Below are 16,427 nucleotides of genomic sequence, written 5' to 3' on the forward strand. Positions count from 1 at the left end.
GTGTTAAACGTGTTATTAATTGTGTCGTGTCGTACATTGACACGTTTAATAAACGTGTTAATTGTGTCGTGTTGTGTCACACGTGTATTAAACGTGTATGTGTACGTGTTTTAAATTTAAGACACGAATATTAAACGTATCGTGTTCGTGTTTAATCTTAATGTATTTCGTGTTTAATCGTATATGACACGTTTACGACACGTTAATACGAATTGACAAATTTAACCAAAAGTAATGCACATAAAAGTTTTCCCAAGCAGATGTCTAGTTAAGGATTGCATAATTTAACTTGTTTTGGCAAAAGTAAATTTGATAGCATGGAAAGCCATAGTAAAGTAGCTAACACAGAATTGAACTGGTTGATCAATGAGAAAAACAACTCCCAACAGTTAGAAAGGTGAGAAAGCACTCGAAACTTCGAAAATATGCACACACACACACACACCCACAAAATCCTCAGTCTTTTAAAACTTTTAGGGCTAGCTCAATGAAACAATCCCTATGAAAATGGAAATACTAGTGCTAAGCGATAGACTTGCCATAGAAGAGACAGGAAAGTCGAATGTAAATCCTCTGAATTCATTAGGGATGTAATAAAACAATCTGATACAATGAAGTCACGTAAAGAACAGACTAGCATTTACAGTTAATAAGATACATTTATTCAACATACAGCCCTGAGACACCCAAACCCACACCAATATATGTGGAGACAGAATCTCCTTTCATGCTCTGGAAAGTGGAAATTTGGACATTCTTTGCAAGTGCACTTCTCGAATGCTTTTTCCTTCTGCAGGTTGTGTCTAATCATCTGTTTCGCAGATTTTGGCAACAGGGAATACAAGAAAATTACAAGTTCACCGGAGGACTTCCCTGAGTTTGGCAATAAGCAAATATTGAAGTTAGCACACTCATTGGCATGCAGACAAAAGTGAGTGAGGGCATCATACGTTATTATGGAATAATGATCTTACCTTGAACAAAAGATCATAAGCAATGTGTTCCCAGGGCAATGTTATAGACATTAAGCAGCATTTGAGAGGTATCATCTCTTCATCAGAAGTCGAGGTGGCAGCAGCTGCTGCATAAGCATGCTTTGCTGCCACAGATGCAACGGAAGCTGCTTTACGAACAATTGAGCCAAGTCCAAAACCCCTTTTTGATATAACAGGAGAAAAAGGGCCTGAATCCTGCTTGCTTTGATCTAACAGAGTAATATCTTGATTCAGTATTTAACACAATCCTTAGATGCACCATTCACTTCATACGGTCAATCAACTAATATCTATTCATAAAACGGAACAGTTGCTCATAAAAAGGGGAAATATAAAGCATTAATAAAAAGGGGAAGCAAAATATTCATAATTGTTTCCTTATGTAATGGCGTAAAGATTGCTCACAGTTCAAAGATTTACACAAACTACACTGACAACACATCATTAACTACAAGTAATCACCATAATCCTCAATACCCTCAATTTGTGAGAATGATTGATCATTGGACATAGGACAGTTTGAGCTTTGACACTCATTAAGAAACATAGGTCACAACCAATTTACAATCAGTTGCAACATTTAATCCACATTAGCATTGAGAAAATGAGGAAACAAAGAAGAAAGTGAATTTTACAAGATCGATTTTGAATAAGGAAGTTCTTACTGACCTGCAACACCTGAAACAGCCACTTCAACTTCCCCACATCCTCCGGGACCTTTCATGTAAAGCCTGTCTGTTTTGCCCGAGGAATGACCCAGTGACAGAAGACTTCCAAAGCGAGAACTCCCAGCTGAGCAAGTAAGAGAAATGATATGAGATAAGAACTGAATAAGCATGAAAAAGACATTAAGGAAAAACTAAAAGCTAAAAAAAACTGCTTACAACATAAGCTTAGCAGCCTACATGTTTCTCATCCTTTAAACTAGAGTAAGCTTAGTCAACACAAACTCAGCTGGAAGTTGACAGATTTAACATGTCTATTTTTCTACAGGCACATTACTATTATTATTTTTGATAAATGAAGAAAATGCTGCACTAAGAGACACCAATGGTGCTGACCCATTACAAGACTTTTTGATAAATGAAGAAAATGCTGCACTAAGAGGCACCAATGGTGCTGACCCATTTCAAGACTTTTTGATAAATGAAGAAAATGCTGCACTAAGAGGCACCCATGGTGCTGACCCATTACAAGACTTTTTGATAAATGAAGAAAATGCTGCACTAAATGCACCATCGGGGCAGACCCATTACAAGACTGTGCTAAAAGGTACATGGAAGGCACATTAATTGTGCTTGAGCAAAAGAACTAAATGCAATGCCAAATAAGCCATGCTTGCATGTTTAACATATCAATCAATTTCTTCATCAACATTCAACACATAACTAAAGCAGAAATTATTTTATCAGCTGATGGGCTAAGTTTTTGCAGAATTCTTAATGAACAAAAACAGATGCCCATTCTTGAGAAGAGTAATTCCAAAAATGTATACCATCATATGCATCCCGAACCATTTGATAGCTGACAAATCCAGAAAAAAGTGTAAGCTGCAAAAACAGTTATCAGCATGTCAAGTTGTCTGCAAACTAATCTTGTAAGTAGTGTTGCATATATAGAACTCCTAAGCAGCTTTTCACAAAATAAATGTACATAAATATGGAAAATTCAAACCTCAGTCTATTTGATAATTTGAGAGAATTATGCCAATCTATTTGATGATAACCAAAATATTGTTTATAAATTGCATCTTCAAAACTTATTCATGATAATAAAATATTCCAATTTGGCAGCATTAAAATGATAACAGAAAAGTAGGAAAAAAAATTCTTCTCATGCATATCTATGTCTTTCATGGGTTATGTTACTTCGATTGGAATGTTTTACAGGCAGATCAATGTAAAGCAAGATTCCTTGCGCACTAAAATGCACCATTGTTAAAAATCCAAAGGCAGGCCATTCAAGTCAACTATGCCACCTCATTGCCCTCCCTGATCAATTCATTGTTCTAAAGAACAGCAAATAGAAATTCTAAAAATGTTTAAAAAATTCTCTATATTGGTAACCTAACTACAAGGAGCATCCATCACAAGCAAGAGTAAAACAAAAGTTCAGGATTCTGTGAGAGAGGAGGAAAGGGAATGTTTTTAAAAACTTCTGGGCCAAGAGGAAGCTCTACACTGAAAGAAAAAGAATCATTTTGGTATTTTCGTTTGACAAAACTTTTGTTTTTTTTAACCAAATTTGACAATCATAAAGTGATGCCAAAAATCAATCATTTCTAAGTACCTCCTTTGCAAGAGAAGACTCTGGCTGATCATGGGACTGATACACATAAATTATCATAAAGGACCTGAGATATGACCCAAACCTTACTAGTTTTTGTCTTCATAGAATTCGTATCTACTCTCAATGGCAATTTGTCACTGGAACTGCTATCATTTGTTTCCTTTTCACTAGGAAATGCTGCCCCATCAAGTGCATTAAGAAGCACACAATAGCAATGATCCGTATCTGTCAAGACCTGCATATGGAGGAGAAAAATGTCAAAGCTATGTATTAGAGGTCCTCCAATTAACAAGAAATTTCCGCTTTTAATGAAAACCTGCAACGTCATTATAAGTAACAAAGAACAACAGGACAATAGTATAACCAAGAAAGGATGCAAATCTTCAATATGGAAGTGACTTTGGTAATTTCACATGCCACACAAATGGCAAGTTCCAACTTCTCATTAGCTTCGTAAAGTGGTTGCAAGGAGAAGGCAGTAACACAAGCCAAGTTGAAGGCCCATATACCACTCTAAACTTATTCTTCCGCACAGTGAGCCGTAGTTTACGTAATTGGAAATTTCATTATAAAAAAAAACAATTTGAAAATAAAAATATTTAATCACAATATCATGTACAATTATGCAACAATATGATCATAAACACACTGATGCAAAAACTTAGGAAGGAAAAGAAAAGCATTTACCACTGCATCAAAAGTGGAGTCAAAATCATCTATTGCGAAACAGATATCTGGATAGGCTGGTGTTGTCTCTACTTCCTAGATCCATGTTAGTGAGAATGTCATGAAATTGAAGATAACCTCTATATCCCCATGATTTACTGCAAATAGAAATGCTTGCCTTTTTGGAGTCCAAATGAAAATTTACTCGGCTGGGAGATGCATAAACAGTCTTCACAACCTGCAGGATAGCAGAGTGAAAGCTTGACGATTAGATAAGATGGCCTCCGAAGATGGGGATGGACATTCTGGAGTCCTTGGAAGAGATATTTGATTTAGCATAAAAATAATTCAAGTTCCTTAAATGCAAAAGTTAGCCGCAGTAACCCCATTTCCGTTGCATGTAAATACCTATGGTTTATAACAAGAAGGATGAATTCAGTAATTCATACAGCATGTTAAAAGTAATAATCACATGTTTTTTCTCTTCACTTCTCAGCAACAATTTTTGGCAGATTTTCTCCACGATGACAGAAATTAATTTCAAGAGTACAAGCAATTCCAAAGTGTTGAAAGATATAAATATGTCCTCCTAAAAGGTTACTGACATCATTAGCTGCAATAAGGCAGATTTTACCTTGTAGATAGGAGACAATGGTGTATCTTGCCCTGCTTGATGATTTCTAAGGACATGGTGACTGGGAAAAGAGGAAAAGAACAAATAGTTCATATTTAATCATAATCTATCACACTGAAGCTATCAACAAAGTAAAAAAGAAAAAACCCTTTACCAGCAAATAAATGTCCCTTTTCTTTCCTAAATCTCAAAATTCAAATTCAGAGACAGAAAAGTTAGTTCACCAAAGGGGAAGGGGGGAGGAACAAAAAGACATTGTTAGTGTACTAAGAAACAAAATATACTGTTTAACTTAGGAAACTATCAACAGCATGAAGCTTATATACAGCAAAGTAAGAAAAAAATGCATCACATTGCATAGATAAAACACAATACAAGCAATAAGAGAAGTTACCTGCAAATCGCTACTGTTACAGAGTACGAAGTATGTGCAATCATGTTCAAGTAAAAAGAGCGCCTCCAATCCACGTCTGATAAACTCGCACCAACTAAATTATCCAACTAGTTCAAAAAAGTATAGACAATTAATATACTAACTTGAATTAAAGATATGCAAGGTTTCAACTACCGCATTATTACAAGAAACTAAGAAAACTACTAGAGTCAAACGGAATCAAATTAAACAAGAAAATCAATTCAGACTCAAGTTGGTTTTGACTTTCTTTTACCTCAGGTGCCCACCTGCGTACAAAGTAAGGAGCAAAGCCTTCGTCTTTATCATTAAAATCATGTCCCCTCTATAGCAGCATAAATTTGAAACAATTAGCTTAATTTTCCAATATTAAAAAACAAAATTGAGATAACAAGAAGTGATCAAGATTTTGATACCCATTTTCTCACAAAAAATATGAGATCATCGTCTTGGCGTCCTCTCGATTCCCTACCCCGGACGAAATACAAATTGAAGACGTCGTGCCAAAATTGGCCGTCCATTTGAACGTCGGAAGCATCATGTTCGTCCACCGTCGTTTTCCCCAACAAATTCGAGTGCTTTTTAACCATGCTCAGTAACTCAAACCTACCCCAAACATTCAAATTCAAAAATTTGGCAATTAACATTGTTATTTGAATGCGAAGTATAGGAAGAAATAAAACCCTAATTTGTGAATGTGTTTACCTGGAAGGGGTTTCTTCCCCAATATGGAGCATGGCTTGGGGTTTTTTTTTTTTTTTGAAGGGGGGGGTGTGGTGGTGGTGCGGCTATTAAAACTGGCGCGCGGTTGATCTGATGCTGCTGCGTAGCAGTAAGCAAGGTGCCAGTTACGTGCTGAGAGAGAAAGAGACATAAAAAATGAAAAACGGTGGGCTGGTGCTCGGAGGAATCAGACCGTGTGATCACTCATCAATGGAGCTTTCCAGGGTCCATAATGGAGTAAGTGGACCAGTTTTACGCCCTTAACCTAATTGAACTAGTAAGCCCAATGTCGGATTTTTTTAGTGGACTTTAGGCCTCTGACCGACTATCGAACATCTTTGCAAATTAAATTATTTATTACGAAATGGATTTTTTCATTAATAAAAATAAAAAATTTATTTTCATTTTATTTAATTATCATTAATTTTATATCAATAAAAAATTAAGTAGATATTGAATATATAAATATAGACCTTTCACTACTTATTAAACATCTCTTTTACATTAAAAACGTAAATATGTGATTTATAAATTTATTTTTAAAATTTAAAGTCACACAAAGTTAAATTTAAGTTTCAACTCACGACATAATAAACATTAAAAAAAATATTAAAAATAAAATTATCAATCAAACAAATCTTAATGATGCGTCTGATCCATGTGTTAGACACGGGTATAACATAATTGTCTATTATCATACTGCAAAATGCCTCACCATAACGACGGATAAAATATGTTGTCTTTTTTTAATCCGGATTTAAACCTTTCAAGCACCCTTTTTTTTTCTTTCTTGAACTGAGATTTTGCAAAGAAAGAGAGCATCCTTCTCAGCACAACATCCGTGGGGGAAACAAAAATATCTAGTACTATGATTATCAATAATTAGCGGTGTGGCAGTGTCATGCCTTCGGATTAGAGACTGAGTAGCACGCATGACCAAAATGATTTGCAATCAAAGGTAATCAAGTTAAAGCTTAAAGGTTAAAAAAAAGATTAGGGAACAATGCATGATGGGTTTTGATTTGACCCCTCCCCATGGGAAAAACTGAAATTACTGCAATGTCCTCTTCATTTCTCTACTTGGTTCCTCTTCTCCTATCCTTTGATGGGAAGCACATTTGCTTCAAGGGCAATGGGGAAAAATGTGGGTTTTGCTGTTAACCTAATCAATCTTTGGATTCCGAGCTTGGGGTTAGGAGAAAAGATAAAACAAAAGCAAAAGAAACTTTGTCCAACAATCCAACAAACAACATGATGATGTATAGACCCAAAAACGCCAACATCATTCATAATCATGGACCAAAGTCGTTTTGAATATTTTAAAGCACCACCTTTAGTTCCCTGTTTACTCTTTGTATTTTTCTTACAAAAATAAATATCAGCTGAGCATGCTCCATCTGTATAATCACTGTCCTAGCTGTGTTCGAAAGATAGGGTTCAAAAAGTATTGAATATGCAGATCAGGTTGATGGGAGTAAAGCATTGAATTCCATACGTAAGAGGAAAAATAACATATATATGAAGCATTACCAAATTGCCTAAAGTTCAAATTTCATACATGAGGTTGAGAAGGGAAAAGGTTAAAACATAGAATATGTTCTTTAAAGGAAAAAAAAAATATCATAACCACATGATAATGTACGGCCTGAGCTAACTTCTGGTTTTGAATGTTAACTATTTAATTCTTTATTGTTAAGTTGTTATGGGATTTACCAGGAATGAAACTCCTATAAAATTTCTGTAATCTTGGGGAAACAATATTAACATGAACAGGCTGGTTGTATTGAGTAAGTGAGGAAGTGGAATTATTTAGAAGAATCATGACACTTCCATGCTATGATCATTTGACAACATGTGCTTCTAAGGGAAGATCCAACCTTATGAATTAATGAACAGGGGGAAACCAAAAGCCTCCCATATTCAATGAATAATTGATAAAAAAAATTGTCAGTTTCCAGCAAACCTTTTCTAGCCACTTGCAATTTATTTATACAAGTTAAAACCAATCTGAATTCTGAACAATTGGCCTGAAAATGGATTGTGAAAAAATTATAAGAAGATTGGAAGAAATTGACATTTTATAAAAAAAATTTTAAGAGCATAAGAATTAAGAAGGAGAGATTTTTCTTATTTTCCATTTCATATTCATCACAAATTCAAACAAAAGTAAAAATATTTAACTCCTTGCGGGTTTTACCATTGCCCAAATCCTCCCAAAAGCCATAACCCCATAAAAATTTCACAAACCCAAAGAAACCCCAGCATATTTAACTTACCAAAAGTAATAAACAAAAATATTCCACCAGTTTAGTGTTCAAGCAATGCTCCTCCCCCTCCTTTCTTCCCTTTCCCCGTCCTCCTCCTGCTTGCAGTTCCAGCATCATGCCTCATGTTGCCATCACTATGAATCAACGGCACGTCGTTTGCTTCCTCGCCGTCGTCCTCCGTGGCTATGCGGATGCAAGAACATCGTTCCAGTGATGCAAAGAATGCAGTTGCTACACCATTGATGAACCACATAGCAACCCCATCAAGCTTTCCGCACCCAGCTGGTGAGCCATGGGTGGATGACGAGGGCCGGACCCTAGGCTCCACGTTGTTCGATCGAAGATTGAAGAAACTAGAGCAGCTAGTACTGGAGGTAGTGGCTGCCATGAATTGGTGATGGAAAGCCTTGAAGTAGCCACACAGAAATTAAGAGAGGTCTTGGGAAGGTTGAGAGAGGAGGGCTGTCCCTTAAGTTATTAAGAGACTTGACATTATGGTTGTCGTTTAATTACTATTATAACTTTAATTCCGGCATATGCCCTTAATCCATTGAAGAATTACAAGTGTCTTGTTCAATGTCAATACATTACAATAATGAGTGATTCGCGTGAATGTCTTTACTAGCATGCATGATTGAGGCATTGGGCCCTTGCACACAAGAAAAAAAAAGGGTTAGTATTGTATATGTTGAATATTTTTGGGGGTAAATTCAAAATAAAAATAAAAATTTACCCCTACACCATAGCACCTAAAATCATGTCAAGATATGTAGAGAAGGGCCCGCCCCTGCCTGCTTGCACGGTTAATGTGTTTCCCAAGCCGGCCGGCATGGTAGTCAGTCACTTTTCCTTTCACCTTACTTCTTTACTTCTTTTACATAGCAACTGCCAGTATTTGCCTTTCCTTTTCTCAGCCAATTTTAACATTCTAGGTATTGATGATTTCTGGTTAGAACCAGAATGATCATGTGTCATGGGCATTGAGGTGATAATTCTCTTTAGATAGTCTCAGAAATAGTGCTGCAAATTAATCATAAATTATAATAGTTAGTGCCCTTCTCTGATCCTTAATTTTACTAACTATATAATATATAGTTAGAAGTAGCTGAAGATTCTTTCTGAAATTCAGCACTAATGATTGGCAGTTCGGCAACAGATCAACTTAATAAGCCACCTAGATGCCAAAATCTACATAAAAGCATGGGGTGATTTTGAGGGTAAAGAACTATATGTATTAGTGTTATGGTTTTAGCATGTGTAGCCAAAGTAAGTAAAGAGAAGAAGAAAGACGCAAGAAAACCAACTATGAAGTGACAAAAAAACCCAATAACTATAAGAATGGAAAAGGGGAGAATTGAATAAGGGGCAAATTTGCCCAAGGGTTGAAACATTGTGAAGGAAGCATAAAGCAACAATAAAAGGCATAAAGCAACAATAAAAGGCATATCTCATCACGCCCACATGTATATTTATATACATTTGTAATACATTTTCATAATTGTGCTATAAAATGGTACAAAGTATAGACTAGAGACGTGACATATATCAGATAAATGAATGGCACAAGGCCGAGACTGCGAATATAATTGAAGAAGAAATGGAGATATATAATGATGAGACCCAAAGGGTGAAAGTGCGTCTAATCATAGGTTACCCACTTGGCTGACCCCATTCTTTACTAACCTATCTAACACTTAACAAACCTACTTTGGGTTAGGAGAGAGTTAGATTAATTGTATCTTTACAATTTTTTTCATATAAAATTCAAATGTAGATAGATTACTCTATTTTTTAAGTTGAAGGCAAAATATATATCATATCTTATGTTATACTATTAAACTTTTTTTTCACAATATTTTATTGTCAAGTTTATGAAAACTTATTATTTTTTATGAAAACAAATAAAATAATTTACTGTAAAAATTGATAAACTTACTAATTTGAACCTATTCTCATTAGTATCTTAAGTTCATTTGCCAAGTTAAGAACTGGTACTAGTGGTAGTTGTTCCATCAGAACTTATTCGAACAACAAGTGTAGGACAAAATTTATTACGTGGAACACTAGAACATGCCTTTTATGTACTGCATGAATAGATAGAGAGAGCAACTTGTTTGTGAAGAGAGGTATTGCATTATTGATGTGTGTGGCAGTCGGTGGAAGCTTATTGCTGGAAGAGTTGATGGTGACATATCTCTAGAAATAGCAAGAGAGTAAGAAACTCGAAAATTGAAAGGGGATGGAGTAGGAATGTTGTAAGGTATGGACTTGAATGGTCATTGTTTATTTGACGATTGATGACCATTCAAGCTCAGGTAATATTAATTCCCAAGAAGATGAGTTGAATCTTCTTTGTAAAGAGGAAAGTCAGGGCATTCAAATTTCAATTTGAAATTATTGTGGTTGGATTAAAAAAGTGCTATAATTCAAATGCCCAACCAGCGGATGGATACTCATATTGCATCCTAAGCACAACAATTGGGTTATGCCCCTCGGCCTAGCCCGTTTGCACCTGATGGTGTGGTCTTGAGCCACCTTGATACTGGGTCGGGATTCAGTATCTGCAAATGGAGCAGCCCGCCAGCAGCCACATGGCCAGGGTCAGCAAAAAGTACTGAAGCATCTGGTCCAATATTACTCTTCCTTTACCCTTTTTAATATGCACGAAGCCTCCGCAAAAAGAACCTTCCTTGGTCTCTGGTGAACCGAAAGGGTGATGGGATATAAACCCCAAATGAGCTAACAAATTTAAAACAGTCAAAAAAGGGAAACGTTGATAATGACTTCGAGGAAGGACGGTAGCCGCTTTGTCATAATCATTCAAGATTGTATGTATCAGGTTTCAGATCTCACGCGGTCACGCCTGGATTACAAGATATCCCAGCAAATATTGCCATGGATTCAATTTCATGCACTGGATACAAAAGTACAAAAATGCTAAATCCCCACACTCAGATTTCTTTTCTTCTCTTTTCTTTTCTTTTCAAAGCGATCAAATCACACAACTTAACACATCAGGCAAAAAATACCTAAGTGTTTCATGTTAATCTCAGTAAAAAATGCTCAATTGCTATACTGTAATATTGAGACGAATAGCACTGATTGAGTTGCCATTGCCCGTGCTTCAGTCTTAAATGGAAAATTTGACCTGCTGGAACTCAAATATAACAAGCAATGAAGCATATCCACATGTCTGAAATTAACTAGCCTCGGGTTTGGATTTGACATTTGATTATGACCATTGCCTAGAGTCCATCAAAAGTCAACTTCACCTAATCGCATAGTATCTTTCTCTCTGCTGTTGCCTCTATAAATTGACCCTCTTTGTACCTTTAACCAGCACTTCTGAAAATTCTCTCCCGAAGCCAAAAAGATGTCCAACCTACGCAGCCTTTTCATCGCTGCCCTTCTCATCAATTTTACGCTAAGCTATGCTGCTCGGCCAGAGCCTGCTTTACCCTTAACCCATCACGAGGTATGTCTCATTTCTTTTCTTCTTTCTATCCTTCTTTCCACCACCTTTTCGTTTAGTATTTTTTGTGTTCCTAAATGAAGAAATAATTTGCAGAGATTTGTGATATATTTATGAATATTTATAAGGTTTTTTTTTTTTGGTTCATGCAGGGAGTTGAGGCAGAGAAAGTTGAGATTGATGAGAACTGTGAAGGAGTTGGCAAAGAGGAGTGCTTGATGAGAAGAACCCTTGCTGCTCATGTAGATTATATTTATACTCAGAATCAGAAGCCCTGAAGTTGATCACTTGTTGTAGGAGAAAATAATTACTGTTACAATTGCAGCATCAAGCCATAAATAAAACATATTTCAGTTCATGTTGGCATGATTATTGTATAGATAGATGGCTTAGCTGGTTTTGTTTCACAGTCTGGATGTTTTAGTAGTGATCTTAATGGATAATTACAAAAGAAATTATTCAGTGTTATTTCTTCTTTCTGGCTTATTATTGTCATATCGGCATTTAGAGTTGCTCTAACCTGCATTTGAGAGCATGAGTTGACCCACTTCTTTAAACCGACATGCCAAGAAAATGTTTGAACAAGTTTGAAAAATCTTTCAAATTAAATGAAAGAAAAATACACATACGCCAAATTGCTAATGAAGACTACCTTAAGAGGGAGATTGAGACAGGGGAAAAATGCTTACTCTTGATTTTGATCAAAAACAATTGAGATTCTGTTAAAATATTAAGACTATTTGCCGCACATTCACACATTTAAGATAGGAACTTTCCAGGCAATGCCAACAAAGCAGATGATTGGCGACAGGCAGGCGGAAGGCCAAACACGGCTATGACAATTTGACACCATTCAAAGGGGGTTCTGAGGAGTATGCCGCCTTTCTTTGAAAAAATAAACATTTTCATGAGTTAATTGAATCTAATATGCATTAAAATAATGTCGTAAATGCATGTTTAACAACCATCACGGGGTTGAAGACACCAGCCTTTTGCAACCTTAAATGGCAAAGATACCGCCTCCATTGTTTTTATCAGAACTGATTCTTAGACTTTCGGTAGATAGAAACCATAACGGGTCAAATTTTTATTTAAATATATCGAAAGTCTTACTAATATTATTATGATAAAGGATCATAACTTATAGATCTGTTGTTGTGGAAGAATTTGCTTGACATTTTGATTGGACATGGATGGGTGACTAAAGATGGAAAGTACAGGTCCGACCAGGAAGCAAGTTGAAGTTTCAAAACAAAGATCATGGCACTGGTTGACCTCCAGAGTCAGTTCACTCTCTTAATGGCAGGCAGGGTAGCACCTGGTAAATTTCCTACTAGGAGCCCACTATCCAGACTGCACAGTCCAAACGCACTTTCATTCTCGAAAGTTTCAGCGTCTGAAGTTTCATTGGCACAGAATTATCAATCATTACTGCTTCTGAATATTCCATTTCTTCTCATAATCAGAAATACGGATGGTTTGTTCAATCACACAATTTCCAAGTTATCCGTATCAACTTGAGAAAACTAGATCATGTAAAGCCAACCACAAGTTTTTATCCGTAATTTGTTATCTTTGAAAGCAGAGTTCAGTTGAGGAAGTAATACAAGTTCTTTACTCTGTCGTAGATGTGCAGAGACTTTATGTCAAGAATGAAAAATACAGACTGAAACTATAGACTAGGCTAAAAGCTTGCGCATAAATCGCCTTCATTCATTGGGTGTGGTTGGTATGACTTGTCTTTCTGTCATGTTTTGTGATTAAGGCTGACCAATGCCTCGATTTTTCCAGATTTGAAGGATTATCACTACCATAATCCACTCATTTTGCAGAACCAAATTGCAGATCAACAAAACTTTCCTCAGCAGGAAGTGATGCGCCTCTGTATAAATCTCTTTGAAGGCGCTGACTAGAATCAGCATGGTAAACGCCTCCTATGCAGAGAAATCTCAGTTCAAAAGGTGTGATGTGATGCTGAATGATACAAGCTGTTATTAACAATGGCCAAAAAATTGATACAAATATTGGAATTCGTAATCCCAAAGCACATTAATGTGAATATTCTATGTTCCTTTGGTTGCTAAATCACTAATACAATCTATATCTTGCAGGGATTGATTTTTGTGTAACAACAAATACCACTAATTGTGGTATATAGCAGTGAGAATATTGACTATACATTTGAATAATGCTAATAAAAATGAACTGCACTACCTTAGTTATACATTTTATTTGCAAGGGAGGGAGATACAAACAGGGCCTTCTGAAATAAGCAACTTCAGTAAGATTTCAGTGTATTCCCATGAAAAGACAGAACAAACCCATTCAAGCAGGCAAGAGAACCCTACTACCACCCAGGATATGTAAGTACAGAGCAAGACAAATGGTAACGATAACGGAAGACTTTGCACCAATATATCTGATAACATCCAGTCCCCTTTCCACAACCTCCTCATGGACAACATGTATGCTTCTTTTAACACCTTCTGAAAGCTTCCATAACAGAAACTCCACTATAGACCTTATTGTTTCAAAGGTCACCCTCCCAGTCACATCAAGCACAAACTTCCTATTGCTGGGAACTGCCAATGTTGATGAGACCTTTTCAACCCAACCACCATTCTGAATCCCGTCTAATGAGCTCCCCTCTTGCACCCCTTTTAAAGGTGCTTCCTTCTTGAAACAGCCATCTCTCATTCCACCAGCTGCCTCACTCTGATCAATATTTGAACAAGTAGAATCCAAACTTGACTGAGAATTCGAGTTTGAACTTGTCAACACTTGATGTGACGTCCTCACCAGCGTTGCCACAGCACCATTACAAACAGACACCAAAATGTCTCTCACATCGTTTTGATGCTTTGGATTGGTCAGCCCAGCAAAAATTTCATCATAAGTATTAATATCCATTGTCTTGTCAAGATAAACCGCAACAGCTGTGCTTACAAATCTTTGTATGCATTCAGCCATCAGCTCTTTGCACTTATCATCATAAAGCACATTAACCCATTTGGGCACTTCAGATGACCCACCATTCCCACTCAACCCATCAGTTTCTCCACCATTTGAGTAAAACCCCAGAACCAAATTCCTAGCAAAGCTACCAACCACAACAGATACAAAACCAGTCCCAGCATTAGAGAAAACTCTATCCATTACCCTATCAGTAAAGCTGGAATTCACCGAACCCGTTGCCAACTCATTCTCATCCCCTGATTCTGACTTATACCCTCTTAAAACCCCAACTGTTAAAGCCTCAGTAACCCTAATTAACGATTGGGAAAAATCCTCTGATCTAACGATCTTTGAAATTTGCTTCAAACTATTAGGAACTTGATCAGAATCAGATTGCAAAAACTCTCTCAAGTCCTTGGAGACAACATTAATCGTCTCCGCGGAATCGGAGACCAATTCAGCTAACGAAATTAGAGCTCCAAAGATCTTCAACAACCTCTTCCTTTTCTTCACCACAGAGGGTAAATTATACACCTTGTAGACCCCATAACCAGAGACTCCACACATAGCTAACAAAATAAGCCATTTCTTCTTCCTTCGAGAAAAAGTCAACGCCTTGTTCACCAACTGAACATCCATTGACCAAAAACGAAAGCCTAGAGCTACAAGAAATCGAACCCCAGGGCTTTTGAAATACTAAAAAAACAGAAGATATCAACCCAGAAAATTTATAGTTTGGATAAAGTTTCAAAGATCGAGAAATCTAGGGCTCCAGTTCAAAGTAAACGTAGACAAGATAATTTAAGAGCAGATATCGAAAAGGGGATAGATAAAGAGGTTAGTTTAGTAAATAAAACAGTGCTTCCCCTTTTTAAAAAAAAAAAAATTTAGGTGTTCAATTGCGACAGTTCCTTTTCCTTATTTATGGAGAAATTAAATTTGGGCAAGGATGCTGAGAAGACGAACCTGGTTGCAGAGAGGGGAGAGAGAACAAGAATGGAGGTGAGAAGATCAAGTTGAGAGAAACGACAGAGCAATTGCGTTTTTTTTTTCCCAGTTATTTCAGGTCCAGAGAATCCTTTTTTTCCAAGATGGCGGGGTCTTGCTTCCATTATAAAACGGCGCTGCATCAGCATTGCGTTCACTAACGGGTAACAACTTGCTTATATTTTTGTTTTATGCTCTGCTCTTAAATTTTCCTATTTGGTTTTTGAGTTTCTCTAACTTTGGTGGCTTTTGATAAATCTCTCCGACTTTGGGTGAATGATTTAGTCTAACCATATTTAGATTTTCTTATATATATTGGTGAAAAATAAATTTGATATAGATAGGTCTCTCTTAAAACAAACTACTTGATATTACATATAAAATTGATTGAAGAAATTGAAGGAATTTGACTACTTGATATAACAATTGTTTGGGTTTGATTCAATTAGTTGATAAAAGATCATAGAAGATTATGAGTCAAACTTGAGGTTTTCTTAAGCAAATTAATTAATTTATTTTATAATCATGTGAAAAGAACAGGAAGCCAGATTCAAGTACTAATAAATCTTATCTTAAGAGTTTGTTTAAGAAGGGTTACATGATCCTTACCACCGATCGTTTGTATTGTACATTAGAAACTATATGAGAATCGAATCTCTTGATCTCATCTTATTAAAAAACCTTTATAACATGTTTGGTTGGGGGAATGGCTTTATTCTCAAAGAATTTTAGTTTTTTTGTTTGGTTGATAAATAGATCAAGGAATAACTATTTCATAGGACTGACTATTCTCCAAAATTAAAAAGTAGCTAATACCACGTTCTCTCACGATATTAGCTATTCCATGATTGAGGAATAAATTCAAAAAATAATAAAAACAAAAATACCCCTTACAAGTTTTAAAAATTACAACTTTATTTGTATAAAATATTATTTTCTCCCTCTCCTCCTTCTCTCCCTAATTACAACTTTTTAATAAAATATTAATATTAAATTATAAATAAAGTATTAATATTTAAATTATCAA

General features: G+C 36.1%; 3 protein-coding genes across 3 annotated transcripts; 1 reads left to right on the forward strand and 2 right to left on the reverse strand.

Moving 5' to 3' along the window:
* On the reverse strand, window positions 553–5,858 carry LOC18591942 (uncharacterized protein KIAA0930 homolog). Its single transcript, XM_007018387.2, has 12 exons — window positions 5,702–5,858; window positions 5,413–5,602; window positions 5,253–5,321; window positions 4,979–5,085; window positions 4,585–4,645; window positions 4,129–4,188; window positions 3,972–4,046; window positions 3,367–3,519; window positions 2,491–2,545; window positions 1,665–1,787; window positions 975–1,204; window positions 553–873 (listed from the first exon to the last, which is right to left on the reverse strand). The coding sequence occupies exons 1-12, from the start codon at window positions 5,731–5,733 to the stop codon at window positions 850–852; spliced, it is 1,179 nt and encodes a 392-aa protein (XP_007018449.2). The 5' UTR covers window positions 5,734–5,858; the 3' UTR covers window positions 553–849.
* On the forward strand, window positions 11,307–11,926 carry LOC18591944 (phytosulfokines). The gene is made up of 2 exons (XM_007018391.2): window positions 11,307–11,461; window positions 11,611–11,926. Exons 1-2 carry the CDS (start codon window positions 11,360–11,362, stop codon window positions 11,734–11,736), a joined length of 228 nt encoding a protein of 75 aa, XP_007018453.2. The 5' UTR covers window positions 11,307–11,359; the 3' UTR covers window positions 11,737–11,926.
* LOC18591945 (protein PHLOEM PROTEIN 2-LIKE A10) lies at window positions 13,428–15,550 on the reverse strand. The gene has a single exon (XM_007018392.2). It carries the CDS (start codon window positions 15,050–15,052, stop codon window positions 13,784–13,786), a length of 1,269 nt encoding a protein of 422 aa, XP_007018454.1. The 5' UTR covers window positions 15,053–15,550; the 3' UTR covers window positions 13,428–13,783.

Source organism: Theobroma cacao, chromosome 8, assembly GCF_000208745.1.
Source record: "Theobroma cacao cultivar B97-61/B2 chromosome 8, Criollo_cocoa_genome_V2, whole genome shotgun sequence".
Lineage (NCBI taxonomy): Eukaryota > Viridiplantae > Streptophyta > Magnoliopsida > Malvales > Malvaceae > Theobroma > Theobroma cacao.